This window comes from Drosophila nasuta, chromosome 3, assembly GCF_023558535.2.
Source record: "Drosophila nasuta strain 15112-1781.00 chromosome 3, ASM2355853v1, whole genome shotgun sequence".
Taxonomy (NCBI): Eukaryota; Metazoa; Arthropoda; class Insecta; order Diptera; family Drosophilidae; genus Drosophila; species Drosophila nasuta.
This window is the reverse complement of record NC_083457.1, coordinates 13457395-13478330: the sequence shown is the minus strand read 5'-3', so window position 1 is coordinate 13478330 and position 20936 is coordinate 13457395. Positions and strand designations below refer to the sequence as shown.

The following is a 20936-nucleotide window of genomic DNA, read 5'->3' as shown; positions in this document are numbered from 1 at the left end:
TTAATTGTTTCATTTGTGTACATCTCTCAAATCGGCTAATCGACAGAGCTTCCTGAATGTCCTTGCCCAGTGGGCGACATACAATGCTGATCGTTCTTCTTCATCTACGTCCACGTCAAACTCCTATGCGCGCAGCAACAAATCAAACTCCAAGTTTTATGTTTCCGTTGACTAAGTGTTTGAATGGAAGTCTGTCTAGGTATGAGAGTCTCACAGTTCTCTAGAATGTGCACGCTCTCTATGTACAAAAGAATGTATCGGAATGTATGTTTATCGCTGTGTTCCATTAACATATCCTTCAGGCTCGCTAGAAGTTAATCGAAGCTAGCCAGCATGTGATTTGTGCATAGCTCTGTTTCAAGTTTCTAATAACAAATTCGTTGTTTGGTGCTGCAGATAGAGATAAAATTGTATCTAAGCTAACCACTAAATTCATTTGCGCCGCAAATAGATTTAGATAGAATGTAATGAGCTAAACAATAAATAACCTTGCATATAGAGTTAGTTAGTATCTATTGAAGCTAACCATTAAATACAGTTGTATAGTAGATATTTTATCACATTCAGGAAATCAATCCAATAACTAAATATAAGCTTTCTTCTGTACAATATATCCTGTATAACTACAAACTAACAAACAATTAATACATTATACATTATTTTTATTCATTTATTATTTCAGTGCTAATATTTCCGAACTAAGCTAACATTTTTTATTGATTATATGGTCTAATAATTAACACTCCTTACTTAATTACACTTTTGAAAAAGTTGTTACTTTTGTTAAGTATAATTTAAATGCCTTTGTTCGCATATTAACCACGTATTGGTGACCGACCCTCAAATAACCTTTTGTATAAATTTCAATACAGGGCAGTAAATTCATTGCCCTGGCTGATTATACGGCTATGGGACACTCGGAAGTTTCGATGCGAGAAGGCGAAGCTATCGAGCTACTGAAAGTGGGCTGTGCCGGCTGGTGGTATGTGCGTGTCTTAGGTAAATGTTATTTCAAATTAAGGTGTTTGTGCTTGTACATAATTATATTAATCATAATTTGGAATGCTAAGATCGATAATTAATAATTCATCCATTCATATTCACAGATTCCAATTCAGAAGGTTGGACCCCAGGAGCGTATTTGGAATCGGTCAATCGAAAATCGTCTAGATCATCGAGCTGCAATCAGGAGCGAATAAATCTAAAATAAACAACAAGTAATCGTCAACGTCATCTCTCTAGCAAACTATCTCCGTTTACCTATCTCCATTTAACCGAATTACGAATACTCTGCAGAGCACGCTATCAAAACTTAATCTATCGCTTAGATAGACAACAGCATTTGAGCTTCTATCGCCTACATATTTAAATCAAAACTATAACCACAGACTATGCTCTCCTCATCGAGACTCTAAGTAATATCTACCTTCTTCTCTCAGCCTTCATTTCGCCTCAAACAAAAAAAAAACCCCACAGCCATTGGGCCTTGTAAAAGTGTATATTGTGGATACAAATAGGAAAACTCTAAAGTATTTCTTGTTAATAAATTATTATAATTATACGCTAATCTACTTAAAGCTTACATTTAAGAATTCCTACGATTATGTAGCTTCTAGTATCTAGTCCATAGTACTATTATATGTATGTATGTTAATATGCTGACAAATGTACCTATGTACATTCATATGTACATACGAGTATTGAAGTATGTATGTACATACACTCTAGTATTTTGAGGACTGTTACAAAGATTGTTAAGGACCACGCGTCGAATACTTCTTGGATTCGCATTGATGTCAAAAGATCAAATTGTTTTCGATTATTATAAATATTCAAATAATATATTTATGTACGATTAAATTAATAAAGCCCCACATAGTTATCTAAACTAAGAACATAAAATATGTATCTATATATATTTAATAAATATCCCAAAATAAAATAAATTAAAAACTTTGCTATAACGTATTGTAAATCTCTGATTTCAGTGCGAAATATAATAACTTGTTTTTATAAAATCGGAAACAACATATCTATGAATTTTTATCTTTTCACAGAAGAATATATGAAAGCTAAGTATATAAATAATACTAAAATTGACTTATTTGACTGAAAATTTGGAAAATATTATTAGCAGTTGACAAATTGCCATCTATTCTTATTTATTAGTCACTTTAAGATAACCTCGACAATTGTGCCCTAAAGGTCACCAAATTAAAATTGGTAAAATTAAAGTTTTGGGAATTAATCGACTGCGATAACTTATACATCAAGTTCAATACATGTCATCCTTTCAATAACTTCCAGTTCAGAATGCCAGTTTCATTCTTTCTATAACTGTTTTTCAAGAATAAAAATAACTTCTTTCTATTTCAACTCCACACAATAAAGAAATCGATCGATCGATCAATAATAAATTGCTCAATAAATACAGAGACGAATTGAAAACGAAAAATATATATTTATCGACGTATATTAAGTAGCGTGAATGCCACCAATGATTTAAGTTTATTTTACATTTATTTTGTTTCGATTTACCTTCCCAAAATATACTACAAAGCTAACGAATTGTTTCATTCTTTTGACATTGAATTCTGAATACATTCATAAATACAATAAGATACATATTGACTGACGCTTGAGATGCAATTACTGGAGGCAGATCGTTTTGATACAGATTTGATGATGGCATTTTGTAGGTTTCAATTTAATTAACGAGTACGACCAATAAAATAAGAGTAATTGAACTAACAAAGAGGAAGGAATGTGATTATTATGAACAAACAATTTGTATTACGTACGTACATACATGAAGCTTTTTACTTAATAATTATCATATTTAATTCATTTTAAACATTAGCAACAAAAACTTTGGGGGGATATTATACAGTAAATAAACAAATTTTCTTCAACTTTAAATAAAACATTTTCAATACTAAGTGTGGTTCGTTGGCTTGCCATCGTCGATGAGTGCACAAGTCGTTATTGGTTGTTTCCTCCCCGCTAGGTCTCTTCCTTGTGATCATTGTTGTGTTGTGCGACGATCAGCAGCCCATATAGTGTTTGAAGTTGAAGCACAGATTTTTAGTTGGCAGTCACTCTGCTATTCATGTAGAACTGTTGGGCAGAGAGCAGCAATGTGATTACGTAGATACACGCCGCAATCCAGCAGTTGTAGGCGTTCTGCAAGCAAGCAAAATCGTTAATAATTAATGTGTCATAACATGTTAATTGCCAGCTAATTCCTATGTAATACATGCGTACATCAAGTCGAGATATTCATACAATTCTGATAAACGCACTTTCTTATTTGAATATACACGCAAACATATGAATACACACAGATACTCTACACTTCACACATACACACATATGAAGGCCTCTGGCTTCAGCATCGAATGGTGGAAATTAATCATATACTATGTAAATGTATTTGTGCAAGTGTATGAGGCAAGTGTATGTATATACATACACATGTATTTAGATAAGACATCTAATGCATGTAAAACCATTGCAATGGCTGTTCTTTAAAAACTTAATAAAAATAAAAAACAAACCTGATTGTATGCACTATTCGCAGCAGTGTAAAATTCATCCAACGAATCGTACTCCTCCTTAAGAGGCAAATCCTCAATCAAAGCCACACTGTGGATGTAGAAGAAGAGACCCATGAGCACCTAAAAAAGAAAAACATTTGCATCAAGTTCATGTTCAGCAAGTATTATGCCAATCGTGTTGGGGTATTTGAGGGGTCTTGTGACTGCCTTTAACAATGACTCCACCAAACAAATCGACATTGACAATTCGAGACTCACCAACTGCACAATACCCCAAACAGAGATGATTAATCCGCAGAGGGAGCACTTAGGACCACAAATTTTCATTTTGCTAGCTTTGTTCTACGCTGCTGCTCGACGAGGATGAAAATTTCTTCCAATAACACTGGATTTGCCGTCAACAGACCTTTTTTCGCAGAAGCTAGCAAATGTCAGGTGAAAATCATGTGACAGTTCGTGGTGAGTTTAGTGTGACCAAGCGTGCGTTGTTCAGTCTGCTATCCACCCTGATATTATATTAAATACTAAGAATACTAACACTATGAGCCGTCATAAAATATGGTGATTTCCTTTTTACATTTTATTTGTTAAAAATGTATAAATTTTATGGCTAATAACGCATTAAATTCATTTAATTTCACCAAATTCTATATATTATTTAGTATCTATCAATGTTTTTAAGATATCATTCCTTCAGTCGTATCGTGTATGCTTGACAGACATACCACAAAGTATGAAGCACAAGCCCACATAAATAAATAACTATACACAATAATAAAGTAAATTCCAGCTTCGTTGCTCTTATAAACAAAGTTTATTTGTAACAAACGGCACCATGCCATCATCCGTGTATCACGAGAAACAAATGCGGCAATTGTGTGCCCTACATGCACTAAATAATCTATTTCAAGGAGATCAATCGTACACTAAGGCTGAACTTGATGACATTTGCAATAATCTCAGTCCCAATGTTTGGATTAATCCACATCGCTCGGTCCTTGGACTAGGTAATTATGATATTAATGTCATAATGACGGCGCTACAAAAACGCAATTGCGAGGCAGTTTGGTTTGACAAGCGAAAGTACGTATTCCTTGGATTCTAGCTAGGATTACTCACTCTCTTTTATGACCTCGTAGAGATCCGTCTGTCATTAATCTGGATGCCATCGTGGGCTTCATACTCAACATTCCTTCGGACTACAAATTCGGTCTGATAACGCTGCCATTGCGAAGACGCCACTGGATTGCTGTGCGTCGCATTGGCGATTATTACTACAACTTGGATTCGAAGCTGCGTCAACCCGAATCACTGGGCAATGAAGCCGACATGCTACAGTTCCTAAGAGAACAGCTCGCCCAGGAGGATCATCGTGAGCTGTTCCTGGTGCTGGAGCGCAGTCCAAATGAGGACACTGCACAGCGTTGGCTCAAGGAATCGGGTTGAACCGAACACTAAGCAATCTCTCTAGTCAATAGCTCAATCTAAAAAGTTTCTAGTGTACATATTGTATATATACCATTTAAAGACTTCACTGTGTGAAGAAATTACATGTTTACATTCACAGTTGAATGAATAATTAATAAACAAACGTTACAACGGACAAGTATCTATGAGACGGAAAAGCGATTCATCTTCATATAGTTATAATATGCAATTTGTGTGTGTAAACAGAATTTATTTAAATAAATACTTTGCATTGTAGAAAAATATGTTTAGTAATGCATCAAAAGCTTGTATAAAATATTTGTGGAATGTTTTCGAGTTCGTTTGAGATTCGAATAAAATTGTTGCACTTAAGGTTAAGGACGACGACAAACAAAGAGTTTGAATGATAAAAATCAGATTCGATAAAAGGACGGATATGTTATACGTTATGTTAATGTGTGAGCTACACTTCTAGACTTTAAATGTCCGTTTGGATGCTGCCCTGAGGCGGAGCAGTTGCTTGCTGCTGCTGTTGTTGTTGATGATGGCGACCTGGTTGTGGTCGACGCGGACGGCTTGGCTCCGGAGCAAAGTAAGGCATCTCTGGCTGTTTCGCGGAAGCGGATGTTGATGGCTGTGACGCTGCAACGGCCGCAGCTGCAGCTTGACTTTGATAGTAATCATCGCCGTATTCGCTCACATCACGGTTGCTGATTTCATTGAGACGCTTGTAGCGTTCGCGACGCGCTTCCACCATGTAGAGAATACCAGCAGGAAGCAGCATGACGCCACCGACGACGGCCAAGGCAAAGGACCAGCCCATATCGTTGTTCTGCCATCCGGGCATCCAATCACGCGAATCTCCCTTGGCTCCGAAAATCACCACAGCGATAAACCCGAAAATTGAGGCAAGAACCTCACAGGAGCCAATGGTGAGCAACAGCACCACATAGCGGTCATCGTCACGGGATGTACGCAGTATAGCCAATGTAAGGGGTAAAGCAATAAGGCACATGATGAAGCACAGTGTGGCAAAGAATTGCACAGCAATGTAGAAGCCAGGCAGCAAGAAGTCGTGTATTATATAGTATTCCTCTTCGAAAACCCACATGCAGCCGGTGAAGCGTGTGTCGTAGAACCGGTGAATGTCCTGGAAGTTGTTAAAGCACACCTCCCACAGTCCCAGGTTGGTGAAGCGTGGATTTTGAAGACGTCCATCGGTGACAAGCCAATAGGGCGTTGCGAAGGCGATGATGAACAGCAAAAACGAAAACACTGAGATGCCAAGGGCAACTTGTGTACTACGATTGGACACGCCCATGGCGTTAGATTGCAATTATTTTATAGTTTTTAGTTAGATAAACGGAAAAAAACAAAACATGAGACGAGTAAATTAAGAAAATTAAACTAATACACAAACAAACAGTGTGTCACAAAACATTAACACGCCCTGACTGTTAGAGATGGAGTATCATCGATGGCTCTTACAATCAATATATCGATATTTTTATTCTCATTTTGCATTATTTAAATTGTACTCTAATTTGCTCTACAAAAATAATAAATAGTGAATGATCTTCCGCATATCTGAAATACCAATGCCTCAAAAGAATTTTATTAATTACAATTTAAGAAAAGAAAGTCGTTATTTTCAAAATGTAAGCAAACATTTTATGTTGCGATGTTTTTGTTCAGTGTGACCTGACGCATATGCTGAAACGCACTCAATCCAAACGTTGCCAGACATTGCGAGCAAAACTGAAAGTGTGCGACAACTCTGCACTTGTCAATCTCTTGTTTTGTGGCACAAAACTTGTTTGCGAAAGCAAAACGAAGAAAAAATGCGTGCTTGTGGTGCATAAAAATAATTTTAAATTACGGCAAAAGAATATACTATCTAAAATCGTTGTGTTTGTGCAATAAAACCTCCCATAAATTCGGCTATTTAAAAAGTGTACATCGCTTGCCGCCTTCTACGCTGACGCCGAAGTTGAAGCAGACGCCGACAGACAACAGTAACAATATGGCTTCCGATATTGCGGTGGTAAACATTGGCAACTTTGAAAAGATTCAAAACTTTTTAAATGACACCGCCTACAAGGAGATACTGGAAAACAGTGAGAACTTCAACACGCGACTCTGCATCGAGCGGCGCCTCCGTATGCCGTTCCTTGACCCCCAGACTGGCGTAGCGCAGACACATTGCGCGCTCTTTATGAAGCGAAAGCAACGAATGCCCGGCTTCCGACATGGCCAAATTTACACCTATCCATCGGCACGTTGGCGCAAACCAAAGCGCCAATACTTGCTGAATCCGCATCAAAGCTACCGTGCCTATCAATATCGGGAGCACCATATGTCTCATCAGCATCAGCACCAACATCAGCACCAGCATCATCATGTGCCCACAACTGGCTCGGGAACTGTCAATGCACGTGACCATCATCAGGCGGAAAGTGCAGGTAAGATTTCCAGTTGGCAAGCCTTTTTCGCAATCAAACAATATTCCAATGTACAAATAGATTTTTATTTATTTTATTTATATTTGCGCATTTATATGTATTTACAAAAGGCGTTGTAAAATCAATAAAACTCTTACAATTGCTGCTGCTTCTGCTGCTTTGTTCAGCCACAGCCTCAGCCTCATCCTCGACACTTCCACCACCGCTGCACAGTGGTCTAACTTGATAGTAAAAACATTTGAAGCAAATAAATATGAATATAGACAGTATATATTTCTTTTTCCAAAAGTTTACTATCAATAAAAAAAATAGACAATAAAAGTGATTAATACGTAAGAAGTTTTTGGCAAATTGTAATTAGCATATTTCGTTCCATTATTTTGGTCTTACATCATTTGAAGCGTAATTTAAGATAGTAAAGAACTTTATATACATAGATAATTAGCAGAGGAGGATTAATGAGAAGTGTGTAAGACACGCAATTCCATTTGTTTGGCTAATTTAAGTTGATAGTTTGTTCTGTTTAGCTGTCCCACTGTAAGTGGCAAGCAACAATGAAATGTATCAGCAAAACATGTGTGGCTGCATTTTCTATACCAAGTGCTCGCAAAATACATGTGCACGTGTCTGTGTATTTGTAGTAAATGAAGGCAACGAACAACCACCACCATCCCGACCCCTTGCATAGGGCAAGACATGAAACATCTCTGCTGGGTGGAATTGGGGGCTGATTTATAGTATGTGTGTAGAGGCCAACAATAATACTTCATGTGTATATCTTTGTATTTCATTGACTCGTTGTAGCAATTGCTGCCACAGACGGCAACTCGATGGGCGCTTCGGGCGACAATGATAGCAAGGATTCGCATGCGAATGCCGAAAAGGATTGGTTCCACGAGGATATGGACTCGTCGCATTACCATCACGCAGACGACTACGAAGATGACTTTGACTCGGATAACGATTTCGACGAATCGTACAGCAGTCGAGGCAAACGCAAGCGCGGCTCACGCTCACGGCGCTCCAATGCCAATGTGGACGGAACTCCGAAGCGCGGACGTAAAGGTGGCGGTAAGAAACATCTTAATCTGCATTTTGTTAATATGAATCGGTAAACATTGTTGTTGCACATTGCAGGCAGTCGACGTCGGAATGCCAACGATGGAGACGCAGCGGACAGGAGAAGACGCGGCGGCGGCGGCGGCAATGCTGGCAACAATGCAAACACATCTGCCGCAGCTGCAGCAGCGGCCGCGGCTGTTGCACATGCCGCAAGCACTGCAGCAGCCGCCGCAGCTACAGGCCTCTATGCAACGCACTCTAACTCAGCATCACCGATACCGATTATCGATGAAACCTCACAGTCAGCCATGGTCATGTCGGCAACTCTACCAGCAACGTACGAGAAGAATCCTTTAAACGATGCAGGCGCTTCCAATGATTCAATTCCTTTGGCTACCATGGCCAGCATGGGCATGGCAGCAGCTGCAACAACGGCTGTTACTCCAGCCATATATACGACGGTGAATGCATCGCCAACCACGCCATTGGCTAGTCCCAAAAAGCACAAGATGCGCGCCGAACGTGAAGTGGCACAGCCATCGCCATATTGCGACTTCTGTTTGGGCGATCAGCGTGAGAATAAGAAGACCAATATGCCCGAAGAGCTGGTGTCTTGCTCCGACTGCGGCCGCTCTGGTCATCCATCGTGTTTGCAGTTCACGCCCAATATGATAATATCAGTGAAGCGCTATCGCTGGCAGTGCATTGAATGTAAATACTGTTCGATCTGTGGCACATCCGACAATGATGATCAATTGCTTTTCTGCGACGACTGTGATCGCGGTTACCACATGTATTGTCTATCTCCGCCACTGGTAACTCCGCCCGAGGGCTCATGGAGTTGCAAACTGTGTATGGAGGAATTTCACAAGCACAAGTAAAACGAAACAAATGACAAAGGAATTGACTCGGGAACTGAAACATAAGAGTGGAGTGATGATAGAATTGGGCGTTGCGATGCGAAGTGCGATCTCCGTGTTGTTTGTTTGATTCCACTCATAAGTATAATTTTACAAATTAGTCTCCCCATCCAACTCAGCCGCGGCAGCTCTTGAAATTAATTATAATTTAATGTTCATCTTAAGTATTCCTTAGTACGTTTTTAATTTTATGTACCTACTTAATTTAATAATTTGATATACATATTTGTAACTACGCTTTTATGGACCGACCCAAGTATTGTAAGTATTTCCAGCCTTCCGCGCAAAAGTGATTGTCACAATGTTCATTACACGAGGTCCTTAAGCAAATCCAATCCTTATCGTATCATTTCTTTACAACATTTTGTGTAAATTTACGATCTATTCTATGAAAATATAATTAACATAACGCCAATAAATACTACAACACTTTTTGTATTTTAACTGTGTCGACTAAGAATGCAAATGGTTTAATATATGCTTAGCAAGTGCGAATCGAATGAGAACGTTGCACTTTAGAAGTTTGAATGAGATTTCTAACAATGACTTGTTAATTGCTGGTAACTACATAGTTGCTTAGTTGGTTGTAGTCGGATATTTTCTGCTTGTTGCATTTAGTCTGCAAACATGAAGCGTTGTGTGTGGTCTATCAGCTTGTTGAGTCTTTGTCTATTATTATCTGCACAGCAGAGCAAGCCAAGGAGTCGTGCCAGACGCTTTCTTATCTTTCCGCGACAAGCACCGACGCGACATCAGGTATAAATAGAAATGAGTGCGCTCGTATAATCAGAACTGATGTAAATCCGTTTATAGTTTATTGCTGGCATAGGTATACCTGCGGATTTAACCTACGAATCTCTTACTGTTGGCCATGTGCTAAAAGCCGAGTTCTTTTTGCCCTACAATGCCAGTGTATACCGTCAAAATCCTTATCTACCCGAATATTTGCCGTCCAAAGTGTCCTTAAACGATGGCACAATTCGTCAATTGCAAACAATTGCCACAGATCTACGTTGGCAGATTTACGCTTATCTTGAGCATATGTTGAATGGGTGAGTGTTTGTGAAGTTAAATATAAAAAATATATAATGATACAATATAATAACAGATATGGTTACAATGGGCACGAGTGCATGCTTCAAGCTATTTGCGAAGCAAACTCAATTCGATTTTCCAAAAACTTTAGCGTGGTACAAGAGTTGCTACACATAATGCTAAGGTAAGAGAGTTCATTCTTTCACATTCAGTAGAAATAAGGAAAATAATTTTAAACTTTTTTCAACAGTCCATCTTCAACGCTGAACAAGGACTCTCCGGAAGGTTACGAATTTATACTGGCAGAGAAGACTGCAAGGAAGAGCGACGACTGTGAAATTTACGATTGCAACATGAAACTTTTGGATTGGATTTCAAAAGTAATACGGTTGAATGAATAACTTTATTAACAAAAATATAAATGAAGATTAGAGAATTAGGGATTACATATATTATTTATTTGGGCTTCAGTTTGACTACAGAAAAATATTTTATAAAATATGCCACTGAAATTATATACTGTTTACTGTGTATTCAGCTTGACGTTTCACAATCTTAATGAACACATCAGATTTGGTTCTGATTAAAATGCCTGCTAAGAACTTGAATTCTCTTGGGTTACTTACGGGCAATATTTCAAAATTTCGCAATATGTGAACCAGCAAAGTTTTCACTTCCAGCATAGCAAATTTTTGTCCAATACAATTGCGACGTCCTGCGCTAAATGGTATAAATGCAAACGGATGTCTGTGCTCGGAGTTTTCTGGAAGGAATCGAGAAGGAATCCATTCATCTGGGTTCTCAAAGTATTGGGGATTGCGGTGTATGTCGAATATATGCACGATAATCTGGGTGCCCTTCGGCATAATCAAATTATTAGCCAATTTCGTTTCTTCATGGCACTCTCGCATCATGCCGGGCACCGAGGGACAAAGCCTTTGTGTTTCTTTGATGGCACATTCTAAAAATTTCATTTGCGAAAGGGTGCGATTATCCAACTCACTGAGATCTAGAGAATATTTATAAATGAATTACATAATAGCTTCAATGTAAGGACTTTCCACATACCTTTGCTTGGTATTAGTTCAGAAATCTCCTCAAAGCAGCGTTGCTGCCATTGTGGATGATTTGCTAAATAAGCAAGAGTTAGTATGAGATTCATAGATGTGGTATCGAAACCCTCGAACATAAAGGTGTCAACTTCTTCGCAAATGCCAGCGTGATCGATAAGTCCTTCTTTCTCAGCCATCAACATTGTGTCTAGCATAGCGTATCGTTGTTTAGTGTTCAAGTACCTAGAGTACCAGTGAAAATGAATGTTAAATTTGATCATCAAAGAAAAAGGTATTCAGTATACCTTGATTCAATGTCGTCTATTTCCTTTAGGTTGTCTTCATTGAAATTTTGCCTTCGTTTTTCAATGATACTGCTTGAGAAGGAATGTAGTTTATTAAGGGTAGGAATATCCTTGACACCATCTCCATAACGATTGTATAAAGCATCGCTGGACATCAGAGGGTTAATAACTCTTTTTATAAAACTATGCTCCGCTATTGTGATGTTACTTCGATATTCATCACCATCCGAACAATCGTCCAGTTTGACGCCCAGCGCCGTCTCTAAAAAGAAGAATGTGAACATAAAAGGTAAAGGTATTAAAATTATTAAATTAGTCAAGATTATTGGTAGCCTAATCTTTTTGATTAGAAAATATTCAATTAAAATTAATTGTAGTAGTACTATCAATACTGATTAGTAATGATTAAATTAATATTGATAGTAGTAGCATTATCAATACTTACCGCAAATGCTGTTGAGCGTGAATCGCGGTATTATGTCATTTAAATTAATCTGACAAGGGCCATCTGTAGCATCTAACATATTCTGAATAAGGTCTAGAACCTTAACGCTCTCCTGTCTGTATAATCGGGAAATAAATTTAATTAAATCAAAAAAAGAAAACTCTACTCACTTAAATACATCTAGGAACTGTTCCAGTATTTTGAAATGAAATGCTGGAGTCAATAATTTCCGCCTGCCATGCCAATACTGTCCTATGGGGCAAGAAAAATACTGTGTAAATAATTGTGTAAGTAAATAAATTAAATGATCAGTTTAAATAATGCAAACATTTTATTTTGTTAGTCATGGAAAATAATTGAAGGTCAGGAAAAGCTTTCTAGACACCGACGACAAATACAATGCATGTTTCTGTTTAATGACCGACAAAGATTTAAATATAATAAAAATTACTTTCGTATGCAATCTATTTATGGAAGCTTATACAAAAACGCACATACCAGTACTTGTTAATAAACCCGTTTTCAGAAAGGGCTGCAGAAACCGGTACATATCTCCTTTGGTAATCAAGTTATTATCATTTAAAATAAGTTCCGCATCGTCAGCATCAATAATATTGTAAATTGGGAACCCAAAGACATATTGAACGTAGCTTCGCTTCAGTTCCTTAGCATAATCACGAGAATAATAAAACAATTGCTCTGTTCAAAAGTCGAAAATTAATGCTCAATTGAGTTGACAGTTGGTGCTTCAAGTAATCACCTGAGGTCATTCCGAGAGTATCAAAAGTGTTGCCAAAAATAGTTGTGCCCTTTCCAGTAGCCACAGTTTTGTCCAAGGGTCCGCCATCAATGGTTTTGAATCTACGACATAATGCTAGGAGCACATAGTCTTTGCGTAGTCTAAAAGCATAAACGCCTAGCAGTCCAATTAGTATTGCAATAAAGATCCACATTGAAAAGTCAGTACTAAATTAGTATCACTTGTTTTTCACACAAACTGCGCGGATAAGACGACAAATTCACTCAAGCGTTCGCTGCCGACTAAAATATGTAGATTAAAATTCTCAGAGGCTCGCTGTAGAATAATCGCTTTATAGTATATTGTTTATACAAATAATAAAACATAAGCAACTACAAACATATATACTGACGCTTTTGGAAACACAGCTTGACACTTGTTTAGTACAACTTACTTAATAAATATGTGATATTTGAGTATTGCTTATTTTATTAGATAAGTTTCTACATAATAATTGTGTTTATTTTCTTTAAACAAACAAAAATATAGAAATGAGAATTTGAAAAGCGTCTCTGCTTTTGATCTAAACGGAATATTGAAATTGACAGGCGCAATCCACCAACAAGCAGTGCAAAGCAGTCGGACCGAACGCCTCGTTGGACTGCTTGTTTTGTGTTTAGAGGCCCTGGTCGCAGTGAACCAGGTACAGTTTACAATTGAAATGTGTTTTGAATTCATTCCAGTTTGCCCAAAGCATCGTTATGTGCAAACCGTTTATTTTTCAATATTGATAGCCAATATATTAGCTTTATAAATATTCAATTTTTTAAATATTTAAAGTTTCATAATTCTCCACGCTAGTCAACACTTATTATATTAGTTTGCAGTTTTTTGTTGGTTTAGAATTTGTACGCGAAGCTTTCAACCATCTCAAATCGAATATAACCAATGAGTTTTAGTTTATATTTTCAGCACACTGTGCCCTAGTGCCATCTACTGTTGATAGATTTCACAACATAATTTCCTTCTCCTCTGAGTTTGCAACAAGTATACGCAAAGTATTTCGCCATATTGCTTTCCAAACTCAAAACACAATTTTAAAAATATTTTTTATCTGCAAAAAATAAAAATAATAAGTTGACAACAAACAACATTTTTCGACAATTTAATTTTTATTCCATAATAAAATACAAAAAATGTTGTTAGCCAGTTCAAATTGTTTTTTATCTATATTGCATAAATATCTACAATGAAACCTCTCAGCCAATTACCAATCCGACAAAGTCCATCCGAAAAGAATGCCCGGTGAAAATAATATTTCGGTAATAGAGTTTTTTGTCAATAATAATAATTTTGTAATGTTGAAACCAGAAAAGAATTAAAAAAAGCTTTAACCCAATGCTTCAATACGGCCGCCTGCAGTGACATCGATTTGATTGCATGGACATTGAAGTGACATAAGCGCCAAGTCGAATTGGAGAAGTATGTAAATGACAACATACTGTCTTCGTTTACTTTCCGGGTGCAAAAGCTAAAGAGAATCCTTGTTGCATGCGGCAAGAGGGGATCTTGTCCACCTGCGGCCTAAGCGTATGCAATAGCCAACAGCCAATATGCGAATGTGTGCGTGTATCCGTGTGTATGTGTCCTCGATTGTCTCCTACAGTGTGTGGCGCGTTTCGATATTTTAATCTGTTTGCCGGCAGCTGGCGCTGACAGGCTTAAGACGATATTCGCGCAATTTCTTTCTTCAGCTTTACATCGAAAAATTGCGCTGTCTGACAGTTTTTGTTTTGCCAGCTCTTCTGTTTCCCATTTCCCATTTTCCACGATGCCATCTTCCGCTGTTTTCATATTTGTTTCATGTGCGGCAAGCTATTCAACGCAACCCGAACACGATGCGAGTACATAAAACATGTACTCTCAACATGTCTTTGACCTCCAACGTGGTCTACACAGTACGAAAAATTCAGTTATATTTAAAAATACTGAGATGTTGATCATCCTGATCGAATTATAATATAAAAATATGTATTTAGTCGTTAGTTGTCAACGCATTTGATATTAGTGTTTGTTGCTGAAATTTCTTTTTCTAAACACAAATTATTATAATTACATTTATTTATAATGCTTAAAATTTTAATTTTTTGCAATGTATTTATGTGCGTGGGCTTAAAAATAAACTATATGCTGACAGAATTGCAAAATGAAAATCGTGTTGAATAAAATAAGAAAAAGGATTTTACAAGCAATAAATACAGAGTTAAAACTCAAGACAAATTGAGAAAAAAGAAAGTATTTTATCGCATAAATGCAGTTACAATTTAAGCAGATTTAGGTGTTAGAATTGAAGCTACCAACCACAAACTATATGAATTATCATGTTAGATAAATACATATTCGAATGGTTTATTAATAGGTGCATGAAACGTGCTTCTTCTGCAAACATGTGCGACCATAAAAATGTCATAACTCAGCGAAAGAAAACAATGCGAGAAGAAGGAAACCAAAATTCAGTCAAGCGATGAATCCTGTGAGGGGAATCACATAAACCAAGAGAATAAACCACGTACTAAGCATTCGCTTGGGAGAGTCGATTGTCTGTCTGTCTAGTCGACGAATGAGGCCAAAATAATTTGTCATTATTTTGCATGGCAGCAAAAGCAACTTCAGAGAAAAAACATTGGTCAAACTTAAAAAAGTTTCAGTGCTCGATAGAGACGTGAGAGGGGATGCGAAGGAGAGTCGTCGTCAGTTGTCAAAGTTGGAATTCTCAGCATGTCGCAGTTGTTCGCCGAACAGAAATATTGTTTGTGAAATATTGCTAGATGATTTGCCAGTTGCAAGTCGAAGCAGTTAACATCTTCGCCACATAATAACTTCAGAAACAGTTCTCAATATTTTCCCGCAGCGAAAGTTAAAGCACTCACAAATGAGGGGAGCTGAAACACCCAACTGTCATTTACTGGATTTAACGTTGAGTAACAGCGAGAACAAAGTAACCAAAGGTCATATTGCCTCCTTGACACACTGCCTTGGCTTAGAGAATCGAATGTTGGCTTAATGACAAGTGCCGCTTAAAAGAGAAATAGAGAGAGAGAAAGAGAAAACAAGCGTTGTCAACAACCACCAATAAACTTAAGCAACACTGTGCTAACATTTTTAAGTGATATAAAGTTGAAATTTTGATGGGTAAACCACATTGAGAATACGGAATGCTTAACCATAAAGTCGCAAAGTGACTTTGGTTTACACGTTGATAAAATCAAAGACAGCTTTAGCAACTTTAATGATGTTTTACTTTGATCTGAGCACTTGAAACTTTTGAAGCTTTAATAGAAAACATTTTAATTTCTATTTAAGGTTACCTTAATTTTCCGATGCTTATAATAATGCAGAACTTCTATTAAATGGAATAATATGTAGTTAAAGTGTAAATCAGCAAAAAGAATATAAAGCTTTTGCCTTTCCATTTTTGAACAGCATTTGACTGCTTTGAAAAATAAACAGGTATTAAAATTAATAAATAGCCCTTTAATTTAATTGCATTGGTTTGAATTTAACACTTAATACATCACAGGAATTTTTTCATTCCCTTAAATTAAAGAAGATATTTCTGAAAAATTTTAATTTACCATGTTTATACATCAGTTCTCCACAATCACAATGGCTCAATAAAAAGTAATATAATTGTTCAATGAGAAGTGCTCTAATTTTAAAACTCACTCAACCCAAGACACTTTAACTGACAACAAACAACATCGAATTGACAACTGACACCAAGATCGAAGAATAAACTAACAACATGTCAGCAGTCATTGGTCCTTTCTACTATGTTTTGCTCTATGAATTCATGTTCGAACTCAGCTCAGCTGTAGTTAGAAATGATTGAGCATCTCCGTTTGCAGTAGCTAATTTGATTGAAAAGGGTTTTCCACCAGTTTCCCTCACAACTTGCTCTCAACTGGAAGCAAACAAATAAAATCGACGATGCGCGTAAGCTCTGCAAAAAAAAAAAAGAATAACAAAATGTACTTTATCGGACTTTTTATATTCACTTTGAATTTGGTTTATTTTCTTTATTATTTCGTTAATCCCACAGAAAAGTTTATGCCAGACATTTGAGCAACCCAAGCACAAGCGACCCAAATAAGGCTGCCAATTTGAAATTAATTAAACAACTATCCGAGATTTGTTTGTCAGTTCACATTAAGTGTGAGAGTTAAGTTGTTTTGCTCGACTTCTAGCAAATATATACTATATATAATAAATAATCTTTCTTGTCATGGCGTCTAATCTATTATGATTAAGGAACCTATTTGATTTCTAGGAAATTTGAGCCTTTTTCATCGTCCTCGGTTGTCTGTATGTTAATTTTCCCATTAAGTTCTGTTTGCCACATTGACGTAACTTAAATAAATCATGACAACGAATGGATCAAGAAATTTGGTTAAGCAGATTTAAATTGAGCAAATGAGATAAAGTTTCAATACGATACGCTTCATGATAAAATAATTTAACTAATAAATGAAATATTTTGTTCATATTTCTTAAGTTTAAGATTTTTTAATTTGAATGCGGCTTGATTTTAAATTAGACTGCAACAACTTATATATTTTCGGCTTATCTAGTTTTAGTTATACTTTGTAATTTATTAACATGAGATTTTAACGTGTGTTAAAGGTTATAGTTATAAAAAGATTTTTATCAAAGTTTTTCTCTCTGTAAGATATTCATTGCAAACCAAACGCCATAAATCAAAGGTAAAAGTTTTCCTGTTACTTGACTGCTATCAAACATGTGTGCAACACTTTTAAAGAAGCTCGAAAACTCAAAGTAACATCAACAGCATAGCAAACTTAACAGTAATAAATTGACATCTTTTGGGTAAAATAAAATTTGAAAATTTTGAATTGCTTCGAGCAGGAATTAAATGTCAAGAGGGTGGAGAGTTAATGTCCAACGAGTTGAATGACTTTGTTGTTTCTTCGCTGCACTTTGCGTGACCTCCGACATAGTGTATAGTACAGACATTTAATGCTTAGAGATTTTCGCATGTATGCAAATTGTGATGCTGAGCTGAATTTTCTATGAATGTTGGTGTTAAATGCAGCGCAGAAAATGTGTGTTGAACTTATGATAAGGACTTTGACTCTTAACAATATGCTTTTCATAGCGATGTTGTTGTTTCGCTTGGCTTTAATCTTTTGAATGCTTGTCGCATTTAAGCGTTGGACTCGTAACTATGTGACAATCCAGGCGAATGTCCTTTTTACTACGCTACCAATATTGCGAATTCGAACAACGAATTCAGTTTGTGTGTGTTTTTGGTGTGTGAATCTCCATCTGCATTGATGGTCGACGTGTGTCCTCCATTTGCCACTTTGACTTTGATGTGGGTCTACTTTTATATGCTCTCGAAAATTCAGCAGTTTCTTTTTTTATTTGTCGTGTTTTGCGCAGGCAATAATCTTAATCAATTTGAGTGTCGCACTTTGATATCTGTGCAAATTTCCTTCGAATTTGCCACGCATCAACGCATTTTGGTGGCCGTCCTCAGAGGATTAGATGGGATTTCGATGAGTTTCACTTCATTTTCATAATTATTCCAGGCTTTTGCTTGGCCACACTTAATTGGCCCAACGCAGTCTAAGCTATGTTCTTAATTACTGACAGTCAGCTGCTACTTCAATCTCTCTTGTCGCACGAGGCGTATACGCAATTTGAGTTGTACGTTCGCTGGCATTTGTTCGTCTTACCAGACATGGTGTCGAATTTGAAGTTTCACCAACTCGTCTACCCTTTCCCTGCAATTAGGCAACAACGCACAAGGCGTGTGGCATGTGGCGTGGGGGGAATCCCCGCAGCTCACATGAAGTTTCCATCTCCACATCCAACCGAAACCACATAAACCACCCGTGGTGTCAGTTCCCCCCTCATCTCAGCCTATGATTACTCCCAAAAGGTAGTTGGCGGTTGCCACACAAAGCCAACTTACAATCCCTTTCGCTTGCTAAAGATAAATTCAGAGCCCGCTGCTTTTGTGGACTTGACCACTTGACCGAAGGGTAATAAAGTTGTAAATGCTTAAAATAGACTTGAACCCGAGAGGCCAGCATAAATTGGATGGCTAGCTGGGGGACATGCTGGCAGTGTGCGAGCCTCAGGCTTGCCAATAAACTGAATCTGTGTGTGTGTGTGAGTAAGGGAGGAGGAATTCCCTCCGTTTCCACGCGACAAGCGTGGCAAACGGTGTGTAATTTCAGCTTAATATATCGCAAGTCAGCAGGTGATGATTTTTGGTTTTGTGCGTGACTGTTCGACTGCCAGCCCCAAATGGGGCGTGTGATTACTCTCATGTAGCGTAAGTGTTATGGCTGCACAATTCACTTTATCGATTTGAATCTATTGAATTGGCCTAATTGAAATTTGTGGTACATCGACGCGCAGCCATAAAGATAAACCCATGAAATGTGTAATGCTTTTAGGCATTTATTGTCAACAAGTTAAATGCAATTCAATGAAAAGACTTTTACTGTTAAATGCATATTAAATGCAATTATAAATAAGTTTGTCTTAAACGATTTGCTATTAATAATTTAAAGTGATACGTTGTCACTTATATGGTTTTTAAATAATGCATTTTGTTGACTTCTTTCCTAATTTCGCAATTGAATTGACTTCAATTAACGTCAACGTAATTAACTTGACCTCAACCCTAATTAATTGGTCACTTAGGCAACTTATTTACAGCGACCATTTCCAAGTCTAAGAATACTTTAAATTGTCCTCAGCAAATCAAAGCATATAAGAAACATTTACACAAACAGAATTAAGTGGAAGGGTATTATAACTGGTTGCCAAAAGACCAAGTTTCTTTTAGATTTTGGCCACTCCCATTGTTCCCCCACAAATCACATTCTTTATGATTCATGAACATGTTGGTGCAATGAGGTAAAAATTTGAGAAGGTATTTAAGAAATAATTTTATTTAGTGTTGATGGCTTTGACTGACATAATAGCATATCGATATACCAAATAATAGTATTTGGTATATTTTAGTATAGTTTGGGTGTATTAACGTAATATATTTATATACTAATACCGAAATTGTAATTTTAGGGTATATTTTGAGTAGTATATTGATATATAAAATATAGCTTTTGGAATATTCTAGTATTTTAAATTATATATATGGTATATTTTAAGTATAATTCCTTACTTTTGGGCATCGGGTGTCTCACAGTCGAGCACTCTCGACTGTAGCTTGCTTTGTATTTAAAATGCATAGCCAGCTGTCAAACCATAGAAGTTTACGTTTGTTCTACGTTTCCGTTCCATTCCGTTTCATTCCGTTGCCCTGGCAGCCAGCAAGAAAATGCCGATGCTATCAGTAGACGACCTCCACATACACAAAAGCACACACATGCAGCAGCCTACGTGCTTCGTCTGTGTATGTGTGTGTGTGTGACTGTAGTGTCTGTGTGTCGCCCCAAAAGTGCCCTCATGCTTATTGAGTGCCAATTTTTATATCGTTAATGTGTTTATATGAATGTGCCTGTATGTTAGGTATATTTTGTGTGTATGTGGATTAGAGGCATCTTTCTGCTTTTCTTGTTGTTCTTTTGCCTGTCGCTCTTCGCAATTTACGATTAACACACCCTCCCTTTCGCCCTCCCCTACGCCTTGTGCACCTTGTGGTTTTTTGTATTTACATTTAGGTTGTGCGTCTGAAATCGTTTTATTTATTTGCCACAGTCAACCTTTACCCCACTGAAATTGCCTTACACACTCACACACATATGTTTTATATGCCTTTGTCATTTGCCATTATTATTATTGTGTGGTAGGAGTTTTGTTTGTGTGCGTTTGTTATTCTACATTCATTATGGCTTCTTGTGTTGTTGTTCTTTTTGTTGCTGTGGCTTTTA

At 37.1% G+C, this 20936-nt stretch overlaps 7 protein-coding genes across 18 annotated transcripts in view; 4 read left to right on the top strand and 3 right to left on the bottom strand.

The window, feature by feature from the left end:
• The window catches only part of LOC132794399 (guanine nucleotide exchange factor DBS), a 41772-nt gene extending 39821 nt beyond the window's left edge, over positions 1-1951 (top strand). For 4 of the 11 annotated variants that reach the window (XM_060804829.1, XM_060804835.1, XM_060804834.1 and 1 more), the window contains exons 17-18: positions 873-999; positions 1107-1943. In XM_060804829.1, coding sequence (XP_060660812.1) covers positions 873-999; positions 1107-1210 — 231 coding nt within the window. In that variant the 3' untranslated portion in view covers positions 1211-1943. Of the gene's footprint in view, positions 1-46; positions 200-682; positions 848-872; positions 1000-1106 lie in introns of those variants that run through there. The other 7 variants (XM_060804826.1, XM_060804828.1, XM_060804837.1 and 4 more) reach the window with 6 other exon arrangements.
• A 490-nt stretch (positions 1952-2441) lies between these two features.
• Positions 2442-4008, bottom strand: LOC132794403 (ribonuclease kappa). The gene is made up of 3 exons (XM_060804842.1): positions 3816-4008; positions 3558-3677; positions 2442-3183 (listed from the first exon to the last, which is right to left on the bottom strand). Exons 1-3 carry the CDS (start codon positions 3882-3884, stop codon positions 3085-3087), a joined length of 288 nt encoding a protein of 95 aa, XP_060660825.1. The 5' UTR covers positions 3885-4008; the 3' UTR covers positions 2442-3084.
• Positions 4009-4128: 120 nt separating this feature from the next.
• Positions 4129-5216, top strand: LOC132794402 (josephin-like protein). Of its 2 annotated transcripts, XM_060804841.1 has the most exons (3): positions 4129-4288; positions 4348-4640; positions 4697-5216. In XM_060804841.1, the coding sequence occupies exons 2-3, from the start codon at positions 4393-4395 to the stop codon at positions 5001-5003; spliced, it is 555 nt and encodes a 184-aa protein (XP_060660824.1). In that variant the 5' UTR covers positions 4129-4288; positions 4348-4392; the 3' UTR covers positions 5004-5216. The 2 variants fall into 2 exon arrangements, with proteins under 2 accessions (XP_060660824.1, XP_060660823.1); XM_060804840.1 differs by having other exon boundaries at positions 4130-4640.
• Positions 5217-5230: 14 nt separating this feature from the next.
• On the bottom strand, positions 5231-6437 carry LOC132794401 (uncharacterized). The gene has a single exon (XM_060804839.1). It carries the CDS (start codon positions 6304-6306, stop codon positions 5464-5466), a length of 843 nt encoding a protein of 280 aa, XP_060660822.1. The 5' UTR covers positions 6307-6437; the 3' UTR covers positions 5231-5463.
• A 321-nt stretch (positions 6438-6758) lies between these two features.
• Positions 6759-9889, top strand: LOC132791430 (zinc finger protein DPF3). The gene is made up of 3 exons (XM_060800339.1): positions 6759-7447; positions 8252-8518; positions 8585-9889. The coding sequence occupies exons 1-3, from the start codon at positions 7009-7011 to the stop codon at positions 9388-9390; spliced, it is 1512 nt and encodes a 503-aa protein (XP_060656322.1). The 5' UTR covers positions 6759-7008; the 3' UTR covers positions 9391-9889.
• A 167-nt stretch (positions 9890-10056) lies between these two features.
• LOC132792211 (uncharacterized) lies at positions 10057-10964 on the top strand. Its single transcript, XM_060801468.1, has 4 exons — positions 10057-10185; positions 10243-10481; positions 10538-10648; positions 10715-10964. The coding sequence occupies exons 1-4, from the start codon at positions 10057-10059 to the stop codon at positions 10863-10865; spliced, it is 630 nt and encodes a 209-aa protein (XP_060657451.1). The 3' UTR covers positions 10866-10964.
• On the bottom strand, positions 10964-13318 carry LOC132792210 (probable cytochrome P450 4p3). Its single transcript, XM_060801467.1, has 7 exons — positions 13027-13318; positions 12765-12965; positions 12437-12518; positions 12267-12382; positions 11822-12083; positions 11533-11759; positions 10964-11473 (listed from the first exon to the last, which is right to left on the bottom strand). The coding sequence occupies exons 1-7, from the start codon at positions 13217-13219 to the stop codon at positions 10977-10979; spliced, it is 1578 nt and encodes a 525-aa protein (XP_060657450.1). The 5' UTR covers positions 13220-13318; the 3' UTR covers positions 10964-10976.
• Between the last annotated feature and the right edge of the window lie 7618 nt (positions 13319-20936).

Coding starts and splice junctions, on each gene's coding strand:
- LOC132792210 (XM_060801467.1), bottom strand. CDS start 13,219: ATGTGGATCTTTATTGCAATACTAATTGGACTGCTAGGCGTTTATGCT. Junction 11,760..11,821: donor ATAGACGACATTGAATCAAG/GTATACTGAATA, acceptor CTGGTACTCTAG/GTACTTGAACACTAAACAAC. Junction 11,474..11,532: donor TGAACTAATACCAAGCAAAG/GTATGTGGAAAG, acceptor AATATTCTCTAG/ATCTCAGTGAGTTGGATAAT.
- LOC132791430 (XM_060800339.1), top strand. CDS start 7,009: ATGGCTTCCGATATTGCGGTGGTAAACATTGGCAACTTTGAAAAGATT. Junction 7,448..8,251: donor TCATCAGGCGGAAAGTGCAG/GTAAGATTTCCA, acceptor GACTCGTTGTAG/CAATTGCTGCCACAGACGGC. Junction 8,519..8,584: donor GCGCGGACGTAAAGGTGGCG/GTAAGAAACATC, acceptor TGCACATTGCAG/GCAGTCGACGTCGGAATGCC.
- LOC132794402 (XM_060804841.1), top strand. CDS start 4,393: ATGCCATCATCCGTGTATCACGAGAAACAAATGCGGCAATTGTGTGCC. Junction 4,641..4,696: donor GTTTGGTTTGACAAGCGAAA/GTACGTATTCCT, acceptor ATGACCTCGTAG/AGATCCGTCTGTCATTAATC.
- LOC132794401 (XM_060804839.1), bottom strand. CDS start 6,306: ATGGGCGTGTCCAATCGTAGTACACAAGTTGCCCTTGGCATCTCAGTG.
- LOC132794403 (XM_060804842.1), bottom strand. CDS start 3,884: ATGAAAATTTGTGGTCCTAAGTGCTCCCTCTGCGGATTAATCATCTCT. Junction 3,678..3,815: donor TTTGGGGTATTGTGCAGTTG/GTGAGTCTCGAA, acceptor TTTCTTTTTTAG/GTGCTCATGGGTCTCTTCTT. Junction 3,184..3,557: donor CGAATAGTGCATACAATCAG/GTTTGTTTTTTA, acceptor GCTTGCTTGCAG/AACGCCTACAACTGCTGGAT.
- LOC132792211 (XM_060801468.1), top strand. CDS start 10,057: ATGAAGCGTTGTGTGTGGTCTATCAGCTTGTTGAGTCTTTGTCTATTA. Junction 10,482..10,537: donor CTTGAGCATATGTTGAATGG/GTGAGTGTTTGT, acceptor ATATAATAACAG/ATATGGTTACAATGGGCACG. Junction 10,649..10,714: donor TTGCTACACATAATGCTAAG/GTAAGAGAGTTC, acceptor TTTTTTCAACAG/TCCATCTTCAACGCTGAACA.